General features: G+C 25.5%; 2 protein-coding genes across 2 annotated transcripts; one reads left to right on the forward strand and one right to left on the reverse strand.

The window, feature by feature from the left end:
* Positions 1-1,794: 1,794 nt before the first annotated feature.
* OCT59_001623 (uncharacterized protein) lies at positions 1,795-2,118 on the forward strand (the record flags this gene model as incomplete). The annotated part of the gene is made up of 1 exon (XM_025310532.1): positions 1,795-2,118. One exon carries the CDS (start codon positions 1,795-1,797, stop codon positions 2,116-2,118), a length of 324 nt encoding a protein of 107 aa, XP_025181559.1.
* Positions 2,119-4,832: 2,714 nt separating this feature from the next.
* On the reverse strand, positions 4,833-6,116 carry OCT59_001624 (uncharacterized protein; the record flags this gene model as incomplete). Its single annotated transcript, XM_066143961.1, has 1 exon — positions 4,833-6,116. The coding sequence occupies one exon, from the start codon at positions 6,114-6,116 to the stop codon at positions 4,833-4,835; it is 1,284 nt and encodes a 427-aa protein (XP_065995170.1).
* Positions 6,117-14,023: the final 7,907 nt, after the last annotated feature.

The following is a 14,023-nucleotide window of genomic DNA, read 5'->3' on the forward strand; positions in this document are numbered from 1 at the left end:
AAATTAAAATTTAAAAATAAAAATGATTATTAAATCGATCGTGATTTTTTTTCTCATTTGATAATGTTTGGGACGAACTATCATTAATTATTATTAATTATTGCCGTTTTGAAATTGATGATCTGCAAGGAAAAACACTAATGTGTAATGTGTGTCATGTAATACGAGATCACGCCTATTGTCGATCACGTGATCATGACAATTATTTTTAGGTCAACAAAAAATAAAAAAATTATTGTTACAAATAAGTTATTACTTTTTTACTGCATTACATAATGTGGCGCTTTTTCGATATTCATAATTTTCTAATTTTAGAGTAAATTGTTTTTTGATGATCATATTGATCAATGTGTATATCTTCTAATCTTCTCAAGGAATTATCGTAATGTATTTCCTTTTATGAGTTTCAAAAAAAGAACAAATATTGATTTAGAGAAAGAATATTTCTTGGAAATAATATTTATTATATCAATGTAATCTTAATGCATGCATAAATTATGATTTATTCGTTTCAAAAGTCTCTTCCAAAGTTCAAAAATTGTTCACTTTGGGATGTCATGGGAGGACTTGGTATTGTTACACAAATTTACTCGTCGCAGTAAATTTTTTCTAAAATCAAATGGCTGGTTTGTCCTACTGATTACTTCTAATGATTCTGAATGTATAATATATTATTATGCTTTATATGATTTACAAACTTTTTCATACACAAATAAACTTTCTGAGACGGCTAATCAGCTATTGTCATCACTATTTTCGGTAATTTGAACCCAAATAGTGCGGAATTTAGATTAGTTGAAATTTGAAATGGAAGGATATAAGCTTTTCGAGAAAAAAATGATGGCGCAGTGAAATGATAAAATTAGATTGTCTTTTAATAATAATTTGATTATTTTTAACTATTTAAAATATAAATTTATTACTTTTATTATTCTATAAATAAATCATTGTTAGATAAGAAATTTAATTGTAAATTTATAATCACGAGCCACGACTCATTTTTTTGGACAAAAAAAAAAATTTTTTTTTTTCGAAATTTATTTATTTATTTATTTATTTTTCGTTAAAACCTAATTTTTCACTAACGAACTTTCAATTTAAATATTTTTTTTGAATTTAAGTCGATTCTCTAAACATTTTGAACATTGTACCACACATAAAATGATTTAACTCAATCTCGTATTATAAAAAACAACAAAGTCTTGTATCACCACCAAAAAAATTATTACGATTGATGTAATTTACTACTTATCTATAATTTAAGTATTACCGTATTATATGAAAGTGCATGATCATTTTCATCAATCGTAATATTAAAAGTTCCAAATTAACACAATAACACTGATGTTATAACGTTTGGGTTTGTCTTAGAAGATAATGCAATTATATCTGAACAGTTTATCATCAAGCAAGAAAACCCTGTATTTTCCTAAATAAATAATATCAAGATAATTCACTAAAAAGATATATAAAAAAAAGAATGAATTATTTGTTTAGTAAAAGTATCAGCTACAATATCTTTTGAAATTGGAGATCAACAGAACTTATCAGACTATCATACCGAATTATTACAAATCAAAGAAGAGAAACAAGCTTCTAGAAGACTATAAGATATTCAGAAACAATTAGAACATGTTACAAAGGAAGACAAACAACCTCACAATAAGTGAGTTGAAGTTTCACCTAGTTATTGAATATTAGGCGTGCTTGTAATAGAGTTCTTTCGATAAGTTCCTTGAAAGAAGTTGCTAAACAGTTACGATAATAAGATTGAGGATTGATAAGAAAATCAAGATGAATAAAGTGATGCAAACTCAATGCTTTTTTAAGCGTAGCGACCATAAAGATTTTATTTTAACTGCACGACCGGAGAAGTTTGTGGAAAAGTACTTGTATTATATGGAACAGATGGAAAAAAATAAGAAATCATTTGCAGAGATCAATTACGATGATGAAGTGGAAAAAGACGAAGTAAATGAATCCTTATCTGAATTTGACAATTCTGGAATGTCAAACTATTTTCACTTTCACGTGTCAGTGAATAACGCTAGGACGGTTACAAAAAAAATTGTAAATCTGAATGTTGTTTACATGGGACGTCTGAGACGCGATTTTTAAGTTTACAAGTTTGTTTTATTTTAATAATATATTATTTTTACGTTTAAAAATGGTTGGTTTATTTAAAATAAATAATTATTAAACACATAGTTCCATATTGGGCCGGTGACCTACAGTACCGCAGTACAACTAAAAATCCTATAAGCGGACTTGATCAGCTAAAATATTATCAGACTAATCGGGACTATTAATTATGAGTCATCTCTTTTGTCTCATGATGACATAATTGAATAACAAATTTATATAAAAAGCCACTCCAGAAATTTTTCTCTCTCTTTCTCTTCACTCTTGTCAATAAACATTTTTTTCACAGCATTTTATCCCTTCCAAATTTTTTTATTTTATTTTAGCTTAAATTTTTACTTTGTTTTATTGTTAATATGTCCTTCTGTCTCTCTCTCATACATTTTGGGGAAGACTTATGATCTAAAGATTAGGGTAGGTTTCAAAGCCTAACAAACGAAGACGTCACATATGCCTAAGAAAGGGACAAAGTGTCAAAATTTTTGACAATATTTTCAGCAAAGCTAATAGTAAATATTTATTACTTTGTTATTTTTATACTTGAATCTTTATTACAAATATTAAAAAAAAATATTTTTTTATTATAGAGTGATAGGATAAAATGAAGATGAAAGTGCACATATTTTCTTAGAGAAGTTCTTGAAAAAGAGTGCATATCAAGTATTAAAAATGCGAAATTTTTTTTTTGATGTTTATATTTTAAATTTGTTATCTGACCTCTTATCATTGGATTGTATTTATTCTTTGTTTATTTATCAGTTATAGCACTATTTTGTATTGAAACACTGGACAACAGATGAAAGTTCTCTGAATAGAGTATTACTAATTTCTAGATGAGTGTAAATGGCTCAAAAGACTTTAAAAGAGGTGTGTATTTTTTTATTTGCAAAGTGGGTAACTTCCTAAGCTAAAATTAGAACGGATAACTCATTGAGTTGGGGAGTTCACAAATTTTACTTAGGATGGTACTGGATTTATTTGTTTGGGTTGGGTAAGGGTGAGCAAAGTGGGTAATTCCTATGAAATTACCTGCTTTTTCTTTTTTATTTTATTTTATTTTTATTTTTATTTTTATTTTTTTATTCCCTTTTTTCTTTTTTTTTCTTTTTTTTATTTCTCTTGTTCACTTGATAACCAACTCAAGCAAATAACATCCTACTTTGTTATTGATAAAGTCTGCTAATTCTAAAGGAGGAATTGGCTATGTCTTCTTTACCATTAAATGAAAATTTAGCACACTATTAATAATTTTTTCTTTCTTATAATAGGTAAATGCAGAGATTTGCAATCACTGGTAAAATGAAGAAATTTCATAGAGGAATTCTTGAAAAAGAGTGCATATCAGGTATTAAAATGTAAAAAATTTTTTTATGTTTATACTTTATATTTGTTATCTGATTTCTTATTATTGAATTGTATTTAATTATTTATTAATTACAGCATTATTTTGTATTGAAATACTGGACAACAGATGAAAATTCTCTGAATGGAGCATTACTGATTTTTAGATAAGTGTAAATAGCTTATTAAGAGACTTTAAAAGAGGTGTGTATTTTTTTATTTGCAAAGTGGGTAACTTCCTAAACTAAAATTAGAACGGATAACTCATTGAGTCGGGGAGTTCACAAATTTTACTTAGGAGGGTACTGGATTTATTTGTTTGGGTTGGGTAAGGGTGAGCAAAGTGGGTAATTCCTATGAAATTACCTGCTTTTTCTTTTTTATTTTATTTTATTTTTATTTTTATTTTTTTATTCCCTTTTTTTCTTTTTTTTTATTTTTTTTATTTCTCTTGTTCATTTGATAACCAACTCAAGCAAATAACATCCTACTTTGTTATTGATAAAGTCTGCTAATTTTAAAGGAGGAATTGGCTATGTCTTCTTTACCATTAAATAAAAATTTAGCACACTATTAATAATTTTTTCTTTCTTATAAAAGGTAAATACAGATTTACAATCACTGGTAAAATGAAGAAATTTCTTAAAGGGGTTTTTGAAAAAGAGTGTGTATTAAATCTTAAAAATGTAAAAATTTTTTTTTTTTATGTTTATACTTTATATTTGTTATCTGACTTCTTATTATTGGATTGTATTTGTTCCTTATTATGATTGCCAAGGTACACTACTCAAATACATTTGTTAGAAGAAGATGAAGATACAAAATACATAAGTTTGGTAAGGAATAAGGCAATAAAAAGAAATATTACATTTAAAATCTTTTTCAAAATTCATAGCTGTATTTTTTTAGTATAACTGTCTAAAATATTAATAATATTTAAATATGATTTTTTATTGATTAAATACATTTATTTTATAAATTCAATTTTATGAGAGTTTGGATTCAATTTTTCCTAGACTTTTTCTGCATTATAAAGATTAATTTTTTTTTTTGTGACAAATTTTTTATTTAAAAATATATATAAAATTTTCCATATAATGCAAATGCATTTGTAACTAATAAGTTTCAAAAAAATATACACATGTATAGTTTTAATTTTTTTACTAGTTAATGAATGATCATTCCAATGAAACATGTACAGTAAATATGACCATAATGGAGATTTATTTATTTATTTTATGTCGACCATAATGGAGATATGATACAAGAAGAATATTAGAAATAATTTATTACTATTTATTTAATAAGCAATTTCTTATTCACATTTAAGATATACTAATAATAGCTAACTACCAAAGAAATAATTTTATATTGGACGAATATTTCATAATAATTTCAGTCAAGCCAGCCTTATTGTAATATTTGTAATCAAAAATTCTAATACTTTCCAGATATTTGCAACTAATAAGAATCGTTTCTAATATTTCTAATTCATTATCTTCAATTCTAATAAAAAGATTTCTAAGGTTTGGACAGAACTTGATTATCGCTAAATTTAATGAATTATCATTACTTTTAACATAAAATTCTTTTAGATTTTTTCCATTATTTTCCAAAAATTTTATCAATAATTCATTTTCTGGACATTCCACATTAAATTTTAAACTTCGTAACTGCGGAAAAACAACATATTGTAATTTATTAAAACCTTCATAAGATTCGTTACTGGAAAATATGAATACAAGTTCTTGTAAATTTGTGAATCTAGCAATAAATGATAATGGTATTACAGCCTTGAAAAAACATCCCATTCCTCTATAGATACAAAATGTAACCAAAGAATTAGGAAATTTTGATATCAAAGTATTTATATCTGTCAAATCTACACCATATTTATACTGATACACTTTCAAGTGCCTTAAATTTTGCAGAGAAGAAATTAAATCTCCTAATCCATTTGAAATCAATTCATCGAGTATTATGCTTAGTGTATGTATAGTTGTTTGACATATTCTAGATAAATGATAAAAAAATTCAGGTTGAATATTTGAACAACAACTTAATGTTGAGAGATTCTTTAAACATTCTCTCGCCCCAGGATATGATGTAAAAGTTATTGATGTCAAATTTGTTAATGTATATCTTAATTCTCTTAAAGAAGAAATCTGACACATAAGTAATTTGAATATTTCCTGTAATACTATAGTTGTGATATCATTTAAATTTTGAACTGAAATATCTTGTATTCTAAGAAAGTGTTCAATATCTTTAATAACTTTACAAACTTCCAGATATTTACAAAATGATGCATAATTAAACACTGGAGTTTTTGAAGTTGAAATTGAAATTCCATTATTATATAAAATTTCTTTTGAATCATTTGGAAGGCAAGCGATTAAAGTACTAAGATTTCTAATATATCTCCAGTAAATTCTGACGGAAATTTTACACCAGTTTCGGCTGACTAATAAGCATGAATACAAAGTATTTGAATCATCCTCTAAATATTCAATAATATCATTAAGGCAATCGATAGGAAATTGTAACATTTTAGCAGGACACTCAAATTTTAACAATTTAATGGAAAGAGTTTGAGAAATTTGGTTCATTACGTAACATAAATTGGCGTGCATATTTATTTATTGTGTAATGCTGCAGAATTTATCGGCTATTGGGTAAACTTTTAACTTTTAAGCATAATTGATTGTCGATCCATTTATCCGTTATTATACTTTTTATTGTATAACGATTGAAATGTCCTCGTCATTTGAGTAAATTTACAAGTATGATGGTCGCTGGAACTTATTATTTGATTACAAATATTTTTTAAAGTATTCCTGAAAGTTAGGTACAATTTACTTACTGCCTTAAATTTTTTTTGTAAGATAAAAAAAATTACTTATTATTTGAATTAATTAAATACATAAAAAATATTCGCGGTAATTTAATTATTTTAAATTTATTATATAGTATTATCTCTAATTTTAATTACAATTCTTATTATAATTCGTCCAATTTATTAATATTTATGAAACAATTTATTAATTCAAAAAAATTTACAAATAAATAATTTTAAAAATTTCGCTCCATACTGCCTGTACTACGCAATATTTATTATTATAAATAGTATTGATTGATATTTTAACATTTAATACATATTTCTGAAATTCTTATTTTTTATTAATTTTTCGCTTGAATATTAACTGTTAATAAAATTATTATTTTAGTTATCAAATCGGGAAACAATATTTTTGTTACTATTTGAAGTATTACCATTAAAGCTAAGCTTCTGTAGGTACTAATAAAAATTTTTATTTTTTAAAAATAGTTCATCATAATGTTTGTACTTCCTCTAATAATAATTGAAAATGATATTCCACATTTATTATTTTTAATTGGCAATCCGGATAAAGATCGGCACTTTGATTTTGGGGATAAGGTACTTAATAAAATTAAATCTACTGTGCATAGAAATAATTATAAATTCGAAGAATTGATTTTTGAGCTTATAAGAAAGTACCTTTTATATTTTAAGAAAATCTTTGAAAATTTGTCAAAAAACACTTAATTGGTATATGTACATATATAGTAAAATAAATCAATAATTATGCTTTAATATTTATGACTTAACCATATACGCAGCTCAGATTCCAAAATGATAAAAAATCATAATAAATTTGCTCCAAAATTTACTAATACGTTTGTATAGCGATAATGCCAATCTTATCCAGATTGGCAATTAATTGTTTTTTTATTCTAACGTATCGATTTAACATACATGAGCAGATACAATAATACTATCATATACACTGTTATCTGATGTATAAAATTAAAGTGACCTATTTAAAAAAAAAATAAAACAAATTTTTGTACTAAAAAGTACATTGTTGCCGATGAATTAACTAAGCCTTCCTGAGCATGTCACCTATCTATCTTGGTCACATGATCAAGATCGCCGCGGCACATTTTTAACAGGTTTAACGGATAAATTTATTCCAGAAGTACTTACATACGATACTATTGGTCTTCTAAAATCCGAAATTTTCCTTTTTTATCCAGAAGAACGAGCTTATATCCTGTTTTGCTGCGCCATCCAGAAAAATGAAAAATGACCAAAAAAACCGAAAACGGTAGGACCAAAAAAACGAAAACAAATATAAAAACGTAAAGAATAAACTACCCAAAGACTATAGATATCAATTTGAAAATATGTAATTTATTCAAATTGTAGATTAATTAAGCAACTTCGGTGTTTAAAAAATAAAAAAATTATTCTAAATCTTTTTTTTTAAAAATTTGTCTAAATTTACTATGTCAACTATTCGAAAAGAATTGGTTTTCTATATGATAAATAAAGCATTTATATTAACTGATTATAATATTTACGATAATATCGAAAAACGACATGAATTTAGAAAACAAACTATTCTTGCTGATAAATCCCTTACGAAAGAAGAAAAATCAGTAACAATAAAGAAATTAAATAAGAGTCATGACTGTAGAAAAATCCGTTATAATGAAGGAAAAAGAAGAGTTTGTGAAGACTGCAAAAATGAATGTTTGGCAATATCATATTGTGAATATTGTATTAGAAATTATTTGAAAGCGAAATTTTCAAATTGGACGTCTGGAAATAATGATATTGATGATTTAATTAAGAAATGTCAAATGGAATCACGTGCTCCTGACATGATAGTTGAATGGATTCCATATAATAAATTTCAAAATATTGAATATCTAACTAGAGGTGGTTGTTCTGAAATTTATACAGCAGATTTGATTGGTAGAAGATATAAAAAGTGGAATTCTGAGCAACAACAACTAATATTATCTAAAACTATTAGGAAAGTAGTTCTTAAAAAGTTGGAAAATATCGAAAACGCTAATAGAAGTTGGTTTGATGAGGTATGTAATATAAAAAAATGATAGAAATTAAAAACAAATTAAAAATTAAGATACTTTAATGTTTTGTAGGCCAAATCTCATCTAACTATAACTAGCGAATGGTCAAACGTAGTACAATGTTATGGTTTAACCCAAGACCCACTAGATGGGAACTATATTCTTGCAATGAGAAAATTAGATACTAATTTAAGATAATATTTACAACGAAATCATAATAGACTTACATGGAAAGAGAGAACTAATATTGTATATTATGTAAATCGTTCACTTAGTAGTATCCATAAAGGAAATGCAATTCATAAAGATTTACATTCAGGAAATATATTATATCATCAATATAGTAATATTTGGTATATTAGTGATCTTGGATTTTGTGGGCCTGCTGATAAACCATTAAAAAGTATATATGGAAATCTTCCTTATATTGCGCCAGAAGTTATTGTCGGAAAAGGATATATTTCTGCATCTGATATATATAGTATTGCAATGATAATGTGGGAAATTTCATCTGGACAGCCACCTTTTGCTAATTATGAAGATGACTATGATCTTGCAATGGATATTGTTAATGGTATGAGACCAAAGTTTGTATCAGGAACTCCTTTAAAATACAAAGAATTAATGGAACAATGTTGGGATGCTGATCCAACAAAAAGACCTGATGTTTATTCCATTCGGAAGAAAATAAGAGAAATTAATAAATCATATTATGAAAACGCTCCGGAAAATTTTAAAAAAGTCAATAATTTAGAAATATTAAGTTGTTATTATTACGCAAGTAGTAAATTATCTATAAGTAAAATTTATCAATTTGATAATTTACCTGAACCAAGAAATGCAACTGAAGGTACATTTTAAAATTGTAACGGTTTAATATTTAAATTAATTTTTAATTACCATTTTTTTTTAAAAAAAAAATAATAATAGAAGGGCAAGAAGGTATACATTTTATCATATTCGTAAAATCTTTTTAAAATTTTTAAATATAATTTAATGGAATATTCATTATTTATTTTTTAAAGCTTTCCATAGTAAACCTTATAGTTTCAATATCCCTGAAAATAGTAGTAGTAAGTATTTCCCATCTGAAATTTTTCTTAGTTAATGATTCATCAAAATAAATAGTATTTACTAATCATTTAAATTTCGCTTAAAAAATCACAATATATTAATCTTGTATTAAAAATATATAAGTACTACAATAATAGTAAGTAATTAATGCATATGTCAAAACATAAACTTTGATTAAATAAGGCAATGATATTTTTTAGAAAGTAATAATCGATGTCGTATTTTATACAGAGTAGTATAATTAAAATAATATAAAAGAGAATTTTAAAAACAACAAATAAAGCAGCAAGATTCTGACGATATGCAAATGTTTATAAATTTAGTAGTAGAAACATAACATAATCGTATTATTTAATTATATTTTACTTTACAGATAATGATGGCATTTATAATAATCCAAATCTTCATCCAGAAGAACAAAATGAACTCGAAATTACTGATGGTAAGTAAATACATTTAATTATGACAAAATAATTTCAAAATTAATTCAAACTACTAATTTTTAATTTATTTTAGACGGATTTTAAATTATTTTACTATCAATTATAATAATTATTATTATATTATTTATTAAATATCAATTATATTTTATTTTATTTGATTTATTTAAACACTGAGTTTATCTTAGTATTCTTAGTTTGTAATTTAAGTAAATCACTTTTTATACATTTATATATTATTTGTACTATATTTGTATTATATTATTATTTAGGTATATATTTTTTTAAGTTTTGTAATAAATATAAATATTTGTCTAATGCGTTTATTCATTATTAATATGATTACCAGCACTTGTAATTATGCAAATATATGTTTTTAAACTATCTTACTAGAATTTACTGGAAATTGCTAAATCCAATTAAATAATCTAAATTTTTTTTGAATTTTTTAAATTTTAGAAAGAACATGGTAACATAATTATAAAAAAACGAAGGAATTGGAACATTTACAATCCGGTTTAAAAAAAATAATAAATGAAAAAGTTACACCGAAATGCTCTGTAAGTTTGGTCAACGTCTTTCGATGTTGGGAAAGTTTTTCCTTCTTATTGTTTACAAGGCATTACTATAAGTTTTTCTATATGAGTATTACATCCACTGATAATGCCTGAAATATCGGATAATGCTTGTCATATTTGTCTTAGGATCTTCATCATAAGATACCCCTGTCATAATTATCTTTTTGTATTTTTACTTTGCTTTATATATTTTTCGTTTTTGATTTTTTTTTTGACATGAAAAAACGCCGAAAACGCGAAAAATCTTAACTCAGATTGATGAAAATTCACCTAATTTGAAATTGCGTGGAGGTTGTAATTTAAATATAAGTAAAAACAATGTAAATAGTCTTTCAGACGTTAAATAATTAATTAACTTCCTATGAATACCAAACGCCGACAAATTGCCACTTCAGATAAAAAGATAAGAAAACGTTATTGCTGACTTTTATATGTGAAATCCATTAAATTTACTTGTATTAAACCTGCATCCGAAGTAAACAAGACATTGTCTCCATTTAATACTGATATTGGATTTATTAGGCTGGAAGCGAGGTTTTTGTTTGTATAATAAAATAACGAACAAATAAACATATGAATATAGGGCCTTGGAATAATTTTATAGCCCATACAAAATTATAAATGTGCAAAAAAAATACTAGTACTGTCAGTTTTATTAGAAAAATTCTAATATGCTCCATTAATTCAGATTATACACATGGTATCAACAATAATATTAAATGGAATAGACTATTGATAATAATTTGCCTTATGAATATTTATAGTTTCTGCAATTAAGTTCATATAGAAATACTAGCACGAGTAATTCATTGAGCAAATTATCCAGTAACATTTATTTCTCTAGTATACTTAAAAGTATATGTAGCTTTTTGTTAGTGTGATATACACAGGCAGCCTCGACAAACCGACTCATCCTTCCATTAGAAAAGTCCGATATATCAAGAAATTCGATATATCAAAAATAAATTTATTATTGTACTATAATAATCCGTTACAGATCCGGTTTATTGTGTAATTTACTTTATCCTGGAATATATATTATACAGTATAATATTATTCCTCTATCTAATACAATACCGAATATAAGAGGTTGGGCCCACCGCTAGTTATATGTTCAAAAATCAATACATAAATTATTATTATATTAACTACACTAGGACCCCAAACAATACTAATATAGGTAGGAGCTGAAGATGCGTCGTTATCTTAGTAGCTCTCAATATGTTAGAATTTAGGAATGCGTACAATCATCAAAAAATTTTGATAAGGTTAGAATTTGATTTTGCGTAATTTTGATTGGATTTTAGGATGGTAAGATGTTGGATTTGCTTATTTTTGGTATATTTTTGGAAATAAAAAATAATAATTAATTTTATTTAACGATCATCTTAAAATAAATTTTTTTTTTTCGAAAAAAATCTTTTCTGTATTGCATACATAATGTTTCATTGGAAATATGGTAAAGAGTGATTGGCTAACATAAATACGTTACTCATATTGTTAATGCAAAAAAAGTAGTATGTATATGTGAAAAAGGAATCAAATTAAACCACAGGTATGAAGAAGATTATTTAAATAGACATGTAGCATGTTCAGGATGTAAAGCAGACGAAGACAGAGAACAATTTGATACAACTAATAAAAGAGCCAATTAAAATTTTAAAAACTGACTTGAAGTTAGAGGATTAAAATGCGTATTTTGTAAAAATTTCAGGGGTTAGGAGCTATAAATGCGTACTGATCATAGTCAAAAGTGCTGCGTACAGCTAATAGTAAATTTTTTTTTCTGGACCTTACCTATATCAGTATTGTTCGGGGTCCTACTACACTTCATATTCTAATTTATCCAGTTTATAAATTTTTATGAAACGGTTATCATCGCTCATCTGATTTTATCTTAAAAAGTGTATTGTTTTTACATTTTATGGTTATTTTGACAGTATTGTTTAAAGTTATAATTCACATGTTATACGGTATATATTAGAAAATATCGATACGTCAAGCTTGTACTGCGCAATATTTATAATACTATGAATATTATGCATGACGTGACTTTAATTTGAAGTAACCAATATCTTGCTAAACCATAATTATTATATCTCTTTAATAATCTTGTTCCCCTTATTTTATTCACAGATAAGGTTAGGAAAATTATTATTTTAGCTATTCAATCAGATGACGTTTTCTTTTTCTTTTTTAATATAACAGATAATAAATAATTAAATGTGACGTAATGATATTCCATATTTCTACCAATTTAGGAATATGCACATTGTAGATTAGTGAAACAAACTCCGGAGTTAAAAACCGTAAACATCGTCTAACGAAAAAAAAAGTTTTTATAACTAACTTTTTTAAATTTAAAAAATTTACATTTTAATCTTTTCTTCTAAGTTACTATGTCAGCCGCCGTTTATACTGTTCTTAACAAAGCATATGCATTAGCTAATAGTGACTCAGTGAGCGTAGATGAAAATTATAAATCTATGAAACAATTTATTCTTAATGATGAATCTCTAACGGAAAATGAAAAATTAGAAGCAAAAGAATTATTAAAAAAAGAATATGATTATACTAAAATTCTTTATGATGAGGGGAAAAGAAGAGTTTGTAAAAACTGTCAACAAAAATGTTTAGCAAAATTATATTGTGAATATTGTATTAGAAATTATTTAAAATCAAAATTTTCAAGTTGGACATCTGAAAATAATGGTATTAATAATCTAATTCAGGAATGTCAAATGGATTCACGTGCACCAGATAGTATTATTGAATGGATTCCGTATAATAATTTACAAGATATCAAGTATCTAACTGAAGGTGGATTCTCTGAAATCTACAAAGCAGATTGGATTGGTGGTCGATATCATGAATGGGATTCAAAAGAACAACAATTAAAAAGATGTGGATCCATGGAAATTATACTTAAAAAGTTAGTAAATATTGAAAGGGCTGATAGAATCTGGTTTGATGAGGTATGTAATCTAAAAGTGTTTTAAAAATCAAAATAATATTTAAATTATAATACTTTTAATATTTTGTAGGCCAAATCTCACCTAACTATAAGTAATAAATGGCCAGATATAGTAAAATGTTATGGGTTGACTCGAAACCCATTAGATGGAAAATATATGCTTGTAATGATGAAATTAGATATGGATTTAAAAGATTATTTACGCCAGTATCATGATCAACTTTCATGGAACGAAAAAATTACAATTGCATATCATGTAATTAATGCACTTGATAGTATTCATAAAGAAAATGTAGTTCATAGAGATTTACATTCAGGAAATATATTATATAATCAAAGTTCTAATTATTGGCTTATTAGTGATCTTGGATTCTGTGGACCTGTTGACAAGCCATTAGGAGGTATATATGGAAATCTTCCTTATATTGCACCAGAAGCTATAGTTGGAAAAGAATACTCATTTGCATCTGACATATATAGTATTGCAATGATAATGTGGGAAATTTCATCTGGACAACCACCTTTTGCTAATTATAAAAAAGATTATAATCTTGCAATGAATATTGTCAATG

The sequence above is a fragment of the Rhizophagus irregularis genome, chromosome 10 (assembly GCF_026210795.1).
Source record: "Rhizophagus irregularis chromosome 10, complete sequence".
Taxonomy (NCBI): Eukaryota; Fungi; Glomeromycota; class Glomeromycetes; order Glomerales; family Glomeraceae; genus Rhizophagus; species Rhizophagus irregularis.